This window comes from Chinchilla lanigera, unplaced genomic scaffold (genome assembly GCF_000276665.1).
Source record: "Chinchilla lanigera isolate Chin_1 unplaced genomic scaffold, ChiLan1.0 scaffold00022, whole genome shotgun sequence".
Lineage (NCBI taxonomy): Eukaryota > Metazoa > Chordata > Mammalia > Rodentia > Chinchillidae > Chinchilla > Chinchilla lanigera.
The window spans coordinates 5,359,763-5,377,326 of NW_004955423.1; the positions used below are offsets into that span (position 1 = coordinate 5,359,763).

General features: G+C 40.9%; 1 protein-coding gene across 6 annotated transcripts in view; it reads left to right on the forward strand.

The window, feature by feature from the left end:
* Window positions 1–17,564, forward strand: part of Ccbl2 (cysteine conjugate-beta lyase 2) — a 47,598-nt gene that overhangs the window by 18,900 nt on the left and 11,134 nt on the right. For all 6 annotated transcript variants that reach the window (XM_005385110.2, XM_005385107.1, XM_005385108.1 and 3 more), the window contains 7 exons: window positions 1,148–1,297; window positions 4,871–4,957; window positions 5,388–5,513; window positions 5,608–5,728; window positions 11,930–12,006; window positions 12,949–13,038; window positions 14,595–14,781. In XM_005385110.2, coding sequence (XP_005385167.1) covers window positions 1,148–1,297; window positions 4,871–4,957; window positions 5,388–5,513; window positions 5,608–5,728; window positions 11,930–12,006; window positions 12,949–13,038; window positions 14,595–14,781 — 838 coding nt within the window. The remainder of the gene's footprint in view (window positions 1–1,147; window positions 1,298–4,870; window positions 4,958–5,387; window positions 5,514–5,607; window positions 5,729–11,929; window positions 12,007–12,948; window positions 13,039–14,594; window positions 14,782–17,564) is intronic.

Below are 17,564 nucleotides of genomic sequence, written 5' to 3' on the forward strand. Positions count from 1 at the left end.
GTTTGAGTAGTCTTTCATTCTTACATCTGATAATCTGAGCAATGTAGCTGAGGATAGCAATATGCAAGGTAACAACCACTGTTGATTTGTGTTAATTTGTCTTGAGACGCTGTATCACTTTGAATGTTGTTGCTTTGATTTGTTTATGTTCGTGATACTGGTATGCTGCTGCTGTTCTATTTTTTTGTTGGTTTGTTTCTCATGTACTACTCTCTTTAAAATGAAAAAAAAATGGATAAAGGGACTGAATAGACATTCTTTTTCTTGACACAAGGTCTTGCTATGTAGCCCAGGCTGGCCTTGAACTCAAGGCAATCCTCCTGCCTCCCAGCTTCCCATGTGCTGGGGTTACAGGTGTGCACCACCATGCCAGGCTGAATAGACATTTTAAGAAAGAATGGCCAAAAAGTATATGTATATATATGGAAAAATGCTCAACATCATCAGAAAAGTGCCAAACAAAACCATAATAAGTCATCTTAGCACAATCATAATGGCTATTGTCACAGAAGCAAAAATAGCAAATGCTGGCAAGGATAAGAAGAAAAAAAGCTCTTAGATGCTATTGATGGTCATATAAATTAGTGTAGCACCTATGGAAACAATAGGTGCCTCAAAAAATAAAATAAAGCTGAGTGTGGTGGCACACGCTTGTAATCTCAGCACTCGGGAGCCTGAGACAGGAGGATTGCCATGAGTCCGAGGCCAGCCTGGGCTACATAATGAGACCCTCAAAAAAAAAAAAAAAAAAAACTACTAGAAGTTCATTTCTATTCAAATATTTTATAATTATGTATTCTCAAACCTTTTGTTTTGAAGTAACTTTTCATCATTAACAAGTCTCCATTACTTCATATTAGGAGTTAGGAAAAATATTTTTCAATTAAATTCCATTTAAAAATACAAATTTTCCACTGGGTCTGGTAAGACACACCTGTAATCTCAGCACTCCAGAGAATGAGGCAGGAAGGTGGAGAACAGAAGACCAGCCTGGATAAGATAAAGAGAACTTCTCTAAAAAAAGTTTTTTCTCTGAATAACTACAACTATCAATACAAATTTTTAAAATTCTACATTTTAGAGCCATATTAACCCAAAGCGGTGGGTTTATTTCAATTGGTTTATTTCTTATCTTTTAATCCAATAGGGTCATCCGTCACTTGTGAAAGCCCTGTCCAGCCTATACGAAAAATTTTATCCAAATCAAATCGACCCAAATAAAGAAATCCTTGTGACAGTAGGAGCGTATGGATCTCTTTTTAATGCCATTCAAGGGTTAGTTGATGAAGGAGATGAAGTAAGTACATTGCCATTATTGGATTGTCTGTGTTAAACCCTGTCACTCACCCCATCTTTGAATCTTCCACTTAGTTTGTATTCTTTCTATTTCAAAGTGTCTTAGAATTCTGGTGCATATACTATGAAGTTAACAAATCTTAAATGTGCAACGGGATAAAATCCCACGTGACTGAAACCCAGATAAAGATACTGTACATTTCCGCCATCCGGACAGGCTCCTTTTGCTTCCTCTCTTCCTCTCTGTTCTCCTCTTAGTCTGTCTTCTGTCACCACGGGTTTGTTCTCACTGCCCTTTTATCTGACATAAATAGAATCCGCTCTTGGGTCTGGCTTCTGTCATTTCTCATTATACTGCCTATTAGTATCATCCATTGTATTGCATTAGTTTGTTCTTATTTTTATAGCCTACTTAGATAAAAGGAGGTGGAAGTAGGTTAGCAAGGTTAAGGGAAAAGAATCCTTTGTCTTCACTGCTAAGATAACCTTTAATCTGAACTCGAGCAGCAAGTGTTTGTTCTTCTTGTTTCTTTTCATGTGGGTATCACATTAGCAGTGCAAATGTAACCGGAAGGCCCGGCCATTTCTACCACATAGCGCTGTGATGCAGGACCAGCGCCGGTACTTACCTCACTCATTTACCCCTGCTAATATCCCTGCTGTAATATTTCCTGATCTCTTTCATTTACCCAGAATTTACTGAGACTCTCCAGTATGCCAGGCACTCTGAGAGAGGTGTTTAAAAAATAGTTTCTGTGTGGAAGGGGTTTCTTATCTAATAGAGAAGACAGATTTGTAAAGAGGCATTTCTGGAGCTGCGTCTGAAGTGAGAATATTTATCTTGATCTATACTGTTAACTTACTTGGAACTCATGATTCTTTATCATGTTATTTTTATAAAAGCTACCTCCACCTACTTTACGTTGTTATGTTCACATCTGTAATTCCCTCCATGTACCAGACAAAAGGCTTTTGTAGGAAACATGTGCAGAATTTACAGTCACACTTTCATATACATAATCTCCTTTAATCCTATCATGTTTCCTCATATTTTCCTGTTAATCCTGTGCTGCTTCTCCTCCTCAGTACTCTGTGAAAATATCCCAGCGTTCAGCCCTTGCCTTCTTTTCTCTAGTCTTTCTCCCCTGAGCACTTTAATATTTTGTTTTTTATTTTATTTTATTTTTTTGGTTTTTCTCTGGTACCAGGAACCGAACTCACGACCTTGCGCTTGCCAGGCAGGTGCTTTGCCACTGAGCTAAATCCCCAGCCCCTGCACTTTAATATTTTGGAACTGCATGCATGTCATTTTCTTTTACACAGTCCCGTTTCATTTTATCCGTAGCACACGACCCTCTGAAGTTACCTAATTTAGCGGCTTGTTTTCTCTTTCACCATAAATCTCTAAGATATAGATTCTGGGAGAATTTTGGCTTCTTTAGTTTGGGGAGGTTGTTGTTGTTTTGGTGGTACTGGAAATTGAACCCAGGGTCGTCACACTGAGCTATATCCCTGACCCTTTTTTTATTTTGAGACACGGTCTTGCTAAGTTCTTGAGTGCTCCCCTGAGCTGGAATTTGCTATCATCCTGTCTCAGCCTCTCAGAGTGCTGGGACTGTAGATATGTGCCACCACACTCAGCTGAGAGGCAGGGCCTCAAATAATAAGTGCTCAAAAAGCACTCATCAAAAAAAAGAAGGGAATTATCCCACCACAAAGTAAAAAATTTAAGGTGAAGGGCATCAGCTGGGTTCTTTCCACTGTACTGCCCCTGTCCCTAGTCATTTTCCTAGATAGTGCTGTCACTTTCTTCTGGGCTCTATGTCTCCACCAAGTAATTCAGGTAGGTCCCCTGAGTCCCTAAGAGCCTCACAGATGAAGACGTCCCAGTCTGCTTGAGGTGAGGACCCATTCCTGGTTCATTCTTTGTCCTCCACAGTTCCTGACTCCAAACTTGCTGATTGAACTTTTTCAGCCTCAGTGTGAGTTGAATGATTAGTACAAAGGGGCTTTTAGGATGAGTGCCTCCCCTCAGAAAGACACTGACAAGGTATTTTACATCATAAGAAACATAAAGAGTAGCAAGTGACATTTAAAACAGCAATTTTTTACTAGTAATTTCATCCAACAGCAGGGCGTGGTGGTGCACACTTGTAATCCTAGCACTTGGGAGGCTGAGGCACGAGGACTGCCCTGAGTCCAAGGACAGCCTCCACTACATAACAAATTAAAGTCTGCCTGAATTTCACAGCAAGACACTATGTTTATATTCTATAATTTACATGTAGCAGTATGTGTGAAGTTAATCACTTTACTTAACAAATTATTTGAAAAATAGAGAACTACTTGCTCACACAGAAATACAGTACTGTTATTTATACAAATGAACTGTAAGACAAGCATTCTAAAATTCAGTAGACTCTCACATGACCTTTAAAACAATAAATATGAAAAGCATAATAGCATGAAAGTTTCATGGAATATTGGTAGGTTTCAAAAAGTAGAAAGGAAAATTGAGTGTATACGATGGCTATGAATTATGTGTTCAAACTCACCCTGTAGAATAGCCAAGTGGGATACTGTATGAGCCTGGTGGGGTGGCTGGGCCAGCTGCACTAGTCCTCAGCTCAAAGTCCACCAGGAGGCGCTGGGGGCAAGCTTGCAGGGCAGCGGGCAGGGAGTGTATCCAGAAGACTAGGGGAAATCAACAGACTCCAGATACAGGGCACCTGGAGGGCAGTCGCTGGTGTCAGACACAAACAAAGGCCTCCCGGCTTGGCTTCCTGCATCTGCTGTCTGCTATGGGATGTTCTGAGGGGAAACGTCTTCACTCTCAGGATAATGCTTGTAAATTAGGGCTCCATGCCAGAGCATTGCAACGTTCTCTTTCTATACAGCCCTGCTCCTGTCACTGTGTAAAATATCATATATCATACATTCTACCTTCTAACTTAAAATAAAGATAAATTATGATTTTGGTTAAACATCCCTTTGAAAATGTAGTGAGAGGTATGGGCTCTCTCCCCAAATATATCTTTTTTTGTACCGAGAATCAAACTCATGACCTCAAGCTTTCTGGGCAGGCGCTGTGCCGCTGAGCTACATCCCCAGCCCTCCCCAAATATATCTATCTATGCACATGTAAAATTTTCCCATTTCAAGCAGATCCACTGCAAGCCCATCCACAGATCTACAAAAAACCCCAAAATTCCCAGTTTAGACTCTTTTGACAAGATTAAATCCAAGGTCTCAGCCAGGCGTGGTGGTGCACACCTGTAATCCCAGCATCTCAGGAGGCTGAGGCAGGAGGATCATTGCAAGTTCAAGGCCAGCCTGGACTACAAAGTGAGCTCAAGGCCAGCCTGAGCTGCCTATGAAGACCCTGTCTCAAAAAGACAAACAAACAAACAATTAAATCCAAGGTCTCTTTCATTTAGACATTAGTTCCATGAAGATAAAAACTGCTTTCTCTTTGGCATCTCAATATAGAAATGTCCTTGCACATAGGATGTACCTAGTACTTGTGAATGAATTAATGATTGACATGCTGTGTTCTTAACTGCTTTTATTTCAGGTCATAATAATAGTGCCTTTCTACGACTGCTATGAGCCCATGGTGAGAATGGCTGGAGCAACACCTGTTTTTATTCCCCTAAGATCTGTAAGTTTGTCAGTCAATTCATACGCTGTAAGAATTTAGGAAAATACTAATTACTTTCTCACCAATAAAGATTCTAAATTGTTTTGGGATAATTAACACACTAAGGCCAACCACAGAATCTTCTATTCACCTTCCATAGTATCATGTTAGCCATAGTTAGAGCTGGCTCCCAGGAAGGAAGATAGGCATTTTTAACAGCTGTCCATGTGGACCAGGTTCATTTGCCCTTTAACAGATGCAAGCCTAACACTCAGATCATCATGGCACTCAAAGCCCTGTTATTTCTGTTTATGTTCTTTGTTATTTATTACCCCTGTTATTTATTACTCTCTTCTGTTTTGGTTTTTCTCCCCCTTCTGAATTCATTTATTTGTAAGCTAGCAAACATGAATCAATTTCTTTAAATCCCGTCTTCATTCTCCATGCCTAGAAAGCTGTTGGTGGAAAAAAATGGTCTAGTTCTGACTGGACCTTAGATCCGCAAGAACTCGAAAGCAAATTTAATTCTAAAACCAAAGCCATCATACTAAATACTCCAAACAACCCTCTTGGCAAGGTAAGTGAGCCTCTCTCTTTACGCAGGCTTTGACCTATTGTTTGCCCATACGCTGAATAATAACTGGCTGTGCTCTTTCCTTCAATCCGTGCAGGTGTATACGAAAGAAGAACTCCAACTCATTGCAGACCTTTGTATCAAATATGACGTACTCTGTATCAGCGATGAGGTTTATGAGTGGCTTGTATATACCGGACATAAGCATTTAAAAATAGGTACTGATTATTACATAGACTCACAAATCTCAGTGTATTTGGGCACATGTGGGATAACTGATTGGAAAGGAACCCAGACTAGTTTTAAAATAGTCTTTCTCATCCATGTGCGTGAGATCACATGAGAGTAACATTTGAACGAATGATGCTTGTGTTGGGATCAACAAACAGCTTGAAAAACAAACAGTACAAATTTAGGGAGAGAGATTTCAGCACACACTCTGAAACAGTGAAGCCAGGGGCATTCTGCATTTGCTTGTCTTCTTGGCCTCGCAGTGAGAATCCTGCTCTTCCTGGGTACTTATAAACGGTGAGCCTCATTGCTCCGGAGAGACTCTGGACTGTCTGTGCTGAGTAGTTTGCTGAAATGCAAGGCAGAGGGAAGCAATGAGAGGGACAGTAGGCTGCTGCCACCCGGTCGTTGCCTGGAATTTTGCCATTGCTAGTGACAAATGCCAGCATAGTCTGGGGCGGCCTGAATTGTATCGACTAGGAGAATTATAAGCAGGGCTGGAAACTGAGTCTTTGCACCTGTTGTTTCTGTGTCTGGAAACACTTTTTCCCCAAATGCCCACCTGGCCTGGTCCTTCCCCTCCTTTAGGTCTCGTGCCTGTGTCGCTTCTCGTGACCACCACATTTCAAATACTTACACCTCTTCCTCCAGCAGTTGCTTGGTCTTATTTTCTGTTTTATCTTGTTTTCCCTTTATAGTAATATCCAAATCTATGCATTCCACTTTGAAACTGCAAAAAGTAGAGATTATCCTTTGCTGGCTTCCTCTAAATCCTCATTTTCCAGAATAGGGTCAGAAAAGTAGTATTGAATAAATGAATCAAATATGAAATAGGGAAGGATGGTAAGGGATTGTGGCAGAAATAGATAAATTTAGAAATTAGTGCATATGTGTATACACTAATATTCTTATAGTGCATTACAAATCCCTGTAGCAATAAGAAAAAGCAACTGGTTGAGGGGATTAGAAAAGCAGTGAGCAAAAGAAGGAATAGGCAAAGAAATGCAAAGTATATTCCTATCAGAAAAGCTAGCATGCCGGGGATATAGCTCAGCGGCACAGCGCCTGCCTGGCAAGCTCAAGGTCATGAGTTCGATTCCCGGTACCAAAGAAAAGAAAAGCTAGCATATACTTGGACAGGGAGGCTCTTAGATCAGGAGATACCTGAGAAAGGTAAGTGATTTGATTTATGAGGGTATCAGAATAACTGGTACCAGTGAGGATGAGAAAGTGGGTGATCCTAAAGGACCCTCTATGAGAACAAAGGATATAAACTTTGTTGCAGTGGTCAGCGGTTCTGAAACTTACTAAGTAGAGCACCTTGAAACCACAATATTCATGCTGAACTAGTGACATAATGAAACTAGAAGCAATTCTATTCCCAAATCAGAAGGAGTTTTTCCTGAGAAATCTGACAGTTCAAAATCAGTGTAAAAATCATAGTTCTATTCATACTTGTCTGTAACAAAGAGCAATTGAAAGAAACACGTTTGAATTTCTCTGATTTCTATTAATATTCATTTAGTCATGACTCGTTCGTTTCACCACATGTAGCATTCACTGTCAGATAAGTGGCAGCAATTGGGGCTGGGGATTTAGCTCAGCGGCAAAGCGCCTGCCTGGCAAGCGCAAGGTCGTGAGTTCGGTTCCCGGTACCAGAGAAAAACTAAAAAAAAAAAAAAACTGAAAAAAAAAAAAAAAAGTGGCAGCAATTGCCAGAGGCTTCAGAAAATTATGTGGAAAAAAATCTTAGAAGTGATTTTTAAAAATTCTGTCCATGAATGTGATCACGGGAGTGCCAGTGATTACACTTTGGGAACTACTGCAAACGAGAGGTAAGGCAGGGGAGTTGTTTCCATGATTGATTTATATATATAAAGAGCCAGGTGCAGATCCTCATCTGTAGCAAATCCTGCTCCCTGGCAGGGGGACTGATACGTGGAACACGAATAGGAGCGATAGGGCATCTAGCACAGCATCTGAAGCTGGGAGGGAGCCAAGTAAGTTCGATTCTGCGGTCTATGGGTTACTGGGCTTACCCAGGAACATTACACAAAGGAGGAGCAGATCCATGGGCAGGAACTCAGCCAAGGCCACTCCTACTTCTCATGGTGTAAACGCTTCTTAAGTTTGAGCGTCACTGGGCCATAAAGGAGGCAGTACCTAGAGGTAAGTGGACTTATTAAGCTTAATGATCAGGATCAGATTACAAAGGCATCATTTTTGGCAGTCATCAATATTTTGGTAAAAGCTGGACCGTAGTACAGAGTAAATTTTTCTCAGGGAAAATATAGTGTGTACAAATTACATCAGAACCCACGGTTGCCTATCTTGTTGACGCCCTGGATCTCACATCATTTGGACTATTTCCCAGTCGAAAGGTCAGTCTAACATGAACAATGAATTGTTTTGCAATTAACTCAGTTTAGCAATATTCATGATCATGTGAAATGATCTTGAAATTTATTGTTTGGACTTATGACTTAGAAGCTCACCAGGGTAAAGTGTAACCGTACTATTTGCTAAAGATATTCAAGACACATATTTTAAACTCAATTTTTTTTTTAGTTGTAAGGGGATGTATAGTTAAAAAAGAAAAACCTGAGTTTACTAGTTATTTAGAAAGCACAATTTGATTGTACCAAGACATAGGTATTCTATTAACTATGTCTGTTCATGGAAGATGCATCAGTTTGCGAAGTGCTGCAGTAGCTTCTCATGATACAGTGAGGCGCTGTGACACATCATGACATGAGCGTCATCTTCATGTTGCCACAAAGGCAGCTTTCCTGGCACAGCTGCTTCATTGTGTCTCTAATCTTTATCTGACTTCTGTTAAAATCTAAATTACCTATGAATAACAGAGCTGCTTTGACTAAATTAAGCATTATTTGTCACTGATGGAAAGTACAAAGACTAGTTGCCTTCAGATGGAATCTCAATCTAAATTTGAGCTGTAATTTATTTTTCTAAAATCATTAGGCCTGAAAAGTTTTGGAGTTTTTTGTTTGAAGATTTTTTGTTTGTTTGTCTGTTTGTTTGGCTTTGCTTTATCTTTTTATTACCACATTCATAGGCCATGCTCTGTGCATTCATCTCTTTTCCTGCATATCCACACGAACTTTCATGTCCACAAATCTTCTGAGGTGGAGGGGACATGAGCTTCTAGATATTTTAACATTACCGACAGTTCTTTTTCTATAAAATGGTAGGATTTGCTCTTTTTGGTTCAGATTCTTAATGCAAATGATATTTCCCAGTCAGTAAAATGACATTTCAGTCAACAAAAGAAAACTTATCCCCCTGCCCTAACTTATATGAATACATTAATATTTGCAAAATTAATCAAAAATTCATTATAAGCTATTCAGCTGAACAGGTTACTCCCTTTGGGGGTGGGGAAGAAATCCACTTCTAAATTGCTAAAATAATTATTAATAAAATAGTTGCCGGGTGTGGTGGCACACACCTGTAATCCCAACAATCGGGAGGCTGAGGCAGGAGGGTTGTTGCAATTTCGAGACCAGCCTGGGCTACAAAGTGAGCTCAAAGCCTGCCTGAACTGCATAGGGAGACCCTGTTTCAATATATATATATAGTTAACTCTTCTTAATACTATGACTAGATTTAATATTTGTGAACGAAATCTGTTTGCTATTAAAGTGAGTAGTTTTGGTTTCTTTTACATATAATGTATAGTGAAAGTATGTAAGAATTTTATTAATTTCTCTAGATAACTCTTATTTCAAAGAATTTTTCTAGATATTGTTCTTATTCATAGGCCTTCCTGATTTGAGATATACTTGCACATTATTACATTAAAGGGAATGGCAGTCTGCATTGTACGTAGGTTAGACTTTCCTCTGGCATAATAAGAGTGGGGTGTGTGTCATGTTTCCTCCAGAATACTTTGGAAAGAAAAAAAACCTCAAGGGATATAATTATATCAAATATTAGAATATTTCTTTTTCAAACAGACCTTCTAAATATTTGTTTTATTTATCTTTTTGGATTTTGTTATGTTCCACAAAGGTTATATGTATAACTTTTGTGATTTATATAATTTTCCTACTGTGAAAACAGATATTTTAGCAGATATTTCACAATAGATTGAAATTACTTATGCATCATTTAAAAAAAATTTTCTAGCTGCCTTACATTTCAGTAAGAAGATGCTTGCTTATGAGCAGATTACTTTGGAAAATCAGATCTCAGGCCCCCAGAACTATTTCTTTTCCCTTTGTGTGCCAGCACTTTTAAAGCAATATAAAAGTCCCCACAGCACTTCAGAACCCAAGTGGAAAAACTTGTGAGGTTGCATGTTAAGAAACTAACAGCTAAATTACTTGAAGAATCCAGCCCTCCGTGTTATAGTAGCATTCTCAGCTGATTCACAGACCCGTCAACTACTCTTTATACCAGCATCCATCAAAATTCACAAACATTGAGTTTCACACCTCCAGACCTTTGTCACCTCTGTTGCCTGAGCAGTAGACAGCTTTCCTCCCCTTGTCTGCCTGTCTGCTGCTGAAAAGTCTCCCACATCTCAGCCCAGCTTCAGGCCGCAGGAAGCTGTCTGCCACTCGCTTTTCCGTCCTTCCAATCCCCGTGCCTACAGCTACTCAGCGCTCGTCACTCTGGGTTACAGTTCTGTGTGTCTCAGCCCTGTGCTAGAGTTAAGTTCTTTGAAGACAAAAGCTATTTCTTATATATCTCTATTTCTCCTAGATCTAGCTTACTCCCTGGCCCCTGGTAGTTGCTAAAAAGTATTTGGTGGATGACTGAATGCATAAAACGAAGGACTTTTAAAGATATTAATTGCCTTGACAACCTTTGTACAGTTGATTCTCCTGACTTATAAATTCCACATTTGCAAATTCATCAGATCCCTAAAGTAGATTTGTAACCTCAAAAGCAATACTCATGGCACCTGAAAAAGGAGCAAACACTCTGACCCTACACATGTGCCCCAGTTGAGGCTCAACAGGGGACTCTCCACTTCCTCAGCCTGACTCTAAGGCTGTGATTTGTGGTGACTCGGCCAGTTAGAAAGCCCAGGCTCCGTGTAGAAGTGCGTGCACGCTCCTGAGCACAGGAAGGCTATCTCGTCTCACTTGGAGAATGTGTCTGTTACAGCTTCCTTCAGCTATAGCTTCTGGGGGACATTAGGAGATGGAGCGGAAAGACACAGAGCTCCTTTTAAATCCATAGATACACTGAAATCCACTGCATTGTACACTCTCTATGGGTGACTTACATGATTTGGGACTTACATCTCCGTACAACTGTAAGCAACACACACACGCATATGTAAATTAGTAGGCCTGCCACCAGAGCTTCTGATCCAGTAGGTCCGGGATGAGCCACAACTACTTCCTTTTCTTACATGTTCCAAAGTGTTGTTGATCCTGCTGACATATTAAAAACCATTAATCTTAGACAAAAGCCTGGGAGGCTGGGGATTTAGCTCAGCGGCACAGCACCTGCCTGGCAAGCGCAAGTTTGATTCCCGGTACCAGAAAAAAAAAACAAAAAGACAAAAGCTTGGAGAAACAGATCACAAAGAGGACAACTAAAGGGGTGGGTGCTTCCCAGTCACTCAAAACCGTGCCACAGGACCATTGTGTCTGAGGACTGTCACTGCAGCACTAGACACTGGAAGCCGCAGCGAGTGACTCCTGTCACTGGAGCTGGCCTGGAATGCTGCCTGTTGGTAGCGCTGCCACTCCTACTCTTGGAGACAATTTTTTCACTTAGAATTATTAAATCTGTGAGCATATTATTTTAATAAAGCACTGCAGTGTTCTAAAACATTGCAGCATTTTCAGCTACATGTGGGTTTAAAGTTACATTGTTTTTAAAAACTTGTTTCAGCCAGGTGTGGTGGCATATAGCTGTTATCCCAGCATTCAGGGAAGCTGAGACAGGATGACTGCAATTTCAAGCCCAGCATGGGCAACTTAGTGAGATCCTGTCTCAAAATTAAAAAAAAAAAAAAAAAAAAACATTTACAGGCTGGGTATAATGCTGAGTCTGAATGAAGGCCTTGGGAACTACTGAAATATTCGTACTAACTCTAATTAATATATTTACTGGCATTGAATTCATGTATCTTTGCTATGTTTTTAGATTATGCTAAGTATAGGTTGATTGGAGAGCAATTATTCAACCTTTCCCTCCCTTTCCAGCCACTTTCCCAGGTATGTGGGAGCGAACAGTCACGATAGGAAGCGCTGGGAAGACCTTCAGTGTGACTGGCTGGAAGGTGAGAGGACTGGGGCTCAGCGGTGGCAGTGGCGGAGGGCTGCAGCTCAGGGGTGGGGGTGCACTCAGCATGTGAGCGGCCCCGGGTTCAATCTCCAGCACTCCCCTTGCCCAGAAAGAAGAAAAAGGTTGCTTAAAAATAGGGAGTTTTTTTGGTTTTACAGAGTGTTTTGTATTGTACATGCAAACAGACTCAGCACTTGGGAGGCTCAGGCCAAAGGATTATGAGTTCAAAGGCCAAAGGATTATGCGTCCAAGGCCAGCCTGGACTATATAAGGAAATTGTCACAAAAGATGGACAGATGGATAGATAGATGATAAATGATAGATGCATACATATTTATGTTATATAGATCTTTATCTTTTAATTATTAACTTACACACCTTTCATGTTATTTCCTCTCTTTTGAGATTTAATTATTTCTTTAAAAGCAAGAAAAGTTAGCCAGGTATAATGGCCCACACCCATAATCCCAGCATTTGGGAGGCTGAGGCAAGAGGATCGCTGCAAGTTTGAGGCCAGCTTGGCCTACCTAAGTGAGTTTAGGGCCAGCCTGGACTACATGGTACATGTGTCAAAAAAAAAAAATCTGTAAAAAACAAACAAACTAGAGACAGCTTAGTGATAAAGGCAGAGTTAGTGACTCCGCTTTTCCACAAAAGAGAATAGCATTGAAATGCTTCTAGCACTAGAATTGCACTGCTTTCATAGTGAGAACTTTTTGGAATTGCCTACATTTAACAATTACAGGGGCTGGGGATTTAGCTCAGCGGCACAGAGCCTGCCTGGCAAGTGCAAGGTCGTGAGTTCGATTCCCAGTACCGGAAAAAAAACAAACAAATAAACAAAAAAAAACAATTATATTAACTATTCCCTTAGATCTGACATTGATATTCTATTAGATTATTTTTTGAAAGGTGTTTTTATCTCTTCTTTTCCCAGCTCGGCTGGACCTTTGGTCCTAATCATTTGATAAAACATTTACAGACTGTTCAGCAAAACACTGTCTATACTTGTGCAACTCCTTTACAGGTAGGTGACCTAGTGACTTGGGATGGGAGCATGGTTTGTTGTAAAGATGTCGCTTTTATATCGTGTATTTGAATTTAGGTCATCCCTTCAAGTCTTTCTTAAGAAAGACCTTCTAAAACAGCTGGGAATTTAGGAGCAGACACGTATTCAATGGTATCTAGAATTTTGTTTTGTTTTGATGTGTACACACATAATAAGTTACTTATGTATGTAGCTATTTATTGTAGACTATTGAGTACGGCCAGTTGTCCATCTATAGACAAGTGATTAAATAAACCATGACCTATCCAAGTATTGAAATGCTATGACTGTATTAGTTTCCTACTGCTGCTGTAACAGATTCCCACAAATCTAGTACCTTAAAGCAACACAAACTAACCTTTTAGAGCTGCATGTCAGAAGTCCAGAAGGGGTCTGGAAGGCCTTCCTGCACTGTTTCCTGAGGCTCCTTGCCTTTTCTAGCTGTTAAAGTTTGACAACACCCCTTGGCTTATAGTCACATCATTCCAACCTCTTCTTCCTAAGCACAGCTCCTTTTGGTGACTCTTAAACCAACTATCTCCCTTTTTCCCTTCTATAGACCTTTGTGATTATATTGGGTTCCCTGGATAATAAAATCAAGCTCTTTAATTTAAATCACATAAGCAAAGTTTCTTTTATCATGCAAGCTAATGTGTTTACAGATTTTGAGTTTCAAGATATGGACAGCTTGGAAGATCATTATTCTGATTTTTTTTTTTTTTGAGACAAAGTTTCACCATGTAGTTCAGGCTGGCCTTGAATTCACTATGTAACCCAGGCTGGCCTCAAACTTACATTCTCCTATCTCAGCCTCCCAAGTGCTAGAATTGCTGGCATGAGCCTCTCTTTTTTAAAGGTGCTAATACTGTTCCTGGGGGATCTATTCTGCTGACCTAGTTGCCTCCCAAAGGCTGCACCTCCTACCACCATTACCATGGAAGCCAGGATTTCAACGTACGGATCTGGGGGATGTAAGCCTTAGGTCCACTGCGCTCAACAACACTGGCTTTTTCCTTGACCGGTTGCTCTCCCACCTCTGCTGATTTGCCTGAAGGGCCGTAGAGGAGTCACCTACACACTGCAGAAACTCGTTTCTAATCCTGTTTCTCTTAGCTCACCTTCCTGGGATATGCACGATCATAGCCAGGGTTTTGTTCGCACTCTGTCCACCCAGGCAATGGGAAGATCAACTACTTCGCAAGATCCCTGGTTGGTTTCCACACTTAGCTATAACAAGTCTTTCCACAGCTTACCTCGGTAAAAACCAACTTAGTATCTCTTGTGACCAAGTAAGCCATCTTTATCTAATCCCCCATTTGAATTTGCATTTTCATGACTCTTTTTCAGCTTGTTACATTAGATTTGATCATTTACACGGAACTGGTTCCTCTATTACTCTGCAGAGTTTAATAGGCACTTGAGTGACTTTTTTGCCAAAAATTCTACTCAAATGATCTTTATTTATTATACCAATAAATGAAGTAATGACTAATATTACCATATTTCCTTTCCACACTATCAATCTTAACTTACAGGAAGCTGTGGCCCAAGCTCTCTGGGTTGACATCCAGCGCATGGACAGCCCAGAGTGTTACTTTAATTCTTTGCCAAAAGAATTGGAGGTAAAAAGAGATCGGATGGCACGTTTACTAGAAAGTGCTGGCCTGAAACCCATAGTTCCTGATGGAGGATACTTCATCATTGCTGATGTGTCTTCATTAGGTTTGTAAAGGTTTTTATTATTTCAAATATATACAAAGCCATTGCAGCGTTTTTCTCTAAAAAAATAAAAGGGCAGATTTCAACAATATAAACATTTTCTACAATTATCATTTCTACCTGAAATGTGACTGTTGTTAAATTGTTGGTGTGTAGGTATCTCTTAAATGATGAATTGCAGTCATCCTGTTCTGGTGTATATTTTAAAAAACTCGTACATAAAATAATACATGTGCCCTGCATTCATTTGGTAAAATTTTAATTTCTTTTTTGCTTAACAAAAAAGATATAGTGTTTTATTGCAAGATTTCTAGAAATGTTGAAGCCATTAGGAAATGTTGCCCTTTGAGAATATAATGAAATAAAATAAGAAAAATAACATGTATTGAAATTCTACTATATCCAAGCACTCAAATGCCCTTTTGAAAAAAGCTGTGTTAGCGCCTTTGCAGACAAGAAGACTTACAAGGTGTTAAATAGCTTACCCAGAGTCACACAGCTAGTTCTGTCTCCAAAAACCCATGCTCTTACCTTACATAAAGCTGATAGACATAACTCTAACATGCCACCAACAATCTAGAAGTTAGAAATATAATAATGTTATATGTATATACATATATATTGCACTATTGATAATAGTAAACTTTATAGCATGTTTATTGACAGAAGTAACAGCTATATAGTTTTTAAATTTGATTTATTATAAATCAAACATATGTCACTTGAAAAACTAGTGTTTCATTTATACCAAACTTTAGAGAATTGGAAAGAGTACAAAATAATCCACTTTTGTAACAAAACAGAAAAAAAAAAAAAAAAAAAAAACAGCAGATACATTTTAACTTCTCTGATACACAGGCATTTCACATTAATTGTTTCTACTTCTTATGCTATTTTACGATCATCTTCACAGATTTCGGGAAGATGTCATGACTGGCACGTACTTTGGTCCTGAGGTCTCTCTCTAGAGCCTAACAAGGCTATGGGGGAGGTGGCTGTGGGTGTTTACAGTGTGCCATCCCATAATACTTCCCTACCTGGTGACCAGCCCTGCTGTGCGTGCCCTATGTCCCTGTCGTGAGAAACTCATTTGTACTGACAGAGCCCCTCATGGCTCTCGTCTCTGCCCAAGAGGAAAGTCGCGCTCAGTTGTATCACTCAGGTGAGCGGAGGCAGGACAACAAAGCCCACAGGATGAGAGCAGTGTTACTGGCGGATCCCAGAGGGAAGCAGGGCTCACAGGAAGGAAGGAGACTCCTGGGAAATGGATGCTCAGCCAGGGGCTGGAGAGCAAGAGAGAGAACGAGGGAGCTGACAGCCAGAGCCTTCCAGGGCATCACGCACACAGGTGTCCACAGCCAGACCTGGTGGCCAGGCGCAAGCTCTGTGGGGCTGGGCTTGTGTGAGGGGCGGTCAGTGTGGCACGTCTCTGCAGCCCCTGAGGCGCATGGGTCACTGGAGCAAACCAAGTAGGTGTATCTGGCTGTCCGACAGGGAGGTGTTCCCCAGGAGATCTCCACACAAGAAACACATCTAAGGAGAACCAAGGAGGCAGAGAGCTAGAAACTGTGTCCAGGGTGTCACGTCCAGGGGATGAACACACCTATTCCGCTGAGGTGAGCAGCTCACCTTGACCGTAAACTCAACACCAGTAATGCATCAAAGATACAAAGTTTAGAAAGGAAGAGACTTTGTTGGAAAGGAGGATAAGGGAGAAGCTAGATAGCTACCCTGATAAGAATCAGGGTAGGGGGCTCTGGAAATTCAGGACCTGTCATGGACCCGTTGTTCCTGGCCTGTCTTATCCAGGGTCACAAAGCCTCCCCCTCCCTGGAATTTTCCATAACCTGATTGGTTCCCTGGGCTGCCTTTGGTTTAGGCTGGCCCCCTTGCCTACGTCATTTCCTCCAGAGTTCTATTTATATAACTTCTTTCTGTCTGTTTATTTGTCCTAGTCAGGGCCTTATCTCTGGGGCAGGCAGCTGGTTGGCAGGAAGGAGTCTTACTCATGGTTAGCTTAGCGTTAGTAAAGGGATGTGTGGATGTCTGTTGTAATATAGCCTAGAGCGGATCATATAGTGTCCCCAGAGTGAATGCACATGTAGGTGTGTTAGGGCATAAGTGTGAGTGCGTACGGAATAAGAGCTTACCCCAAAGAAAGTCAGCGCCCTCTGCACCTCTGCTTCCCCCGCATTCCAGTGGAGCTGCGGAGGGACTGCTGTCTGGGCTTGACACTGCGCATTTGGCACTCTCTGTACTCCACCTGGGAGCCCTTTCTCTGGTCTTTTGGTGCAAATCCCAAGGCTGTTTGGTGTCTCTCTTTACCTGGGCTTTCTCTTTCTCTACCTGTGTCCTTGATGTTGTTCCCAAGGGAATTTCTCCAGTAAAGTTTCAACTCCTAATCAGGGTTAGCTAGAAAAATAAATGTGGCCCCTATCCTATTTTCTCTCTGCCTACAACCCCTCCCCCTACAAGGGTGACTAGTCCCTGAAAAGACACTGAAGCAACTAAAATTATAAGAGTTTATTACCTGGGGTTTGATTCAAACTGAAGTAAGCTTCTCTCTTACATTTCTTAATCTGCTGTGAGAGAACAGGCTACGTGTTCTTGCAGTCTTACTCCCACAGAGTTGTATTTGGCAAAATCCCAAGTCCTACTCTTTTGTTTGTTTGTTTTGGTTTTGAGGCAGGGTCTCACTATGTAGCCCAGGATGCCCTCAACCTCAGGCGATCCTCCCGCCTCATCCTCCCAAGTGCTGGGATTACAGTCATGTGCCACCACACCCA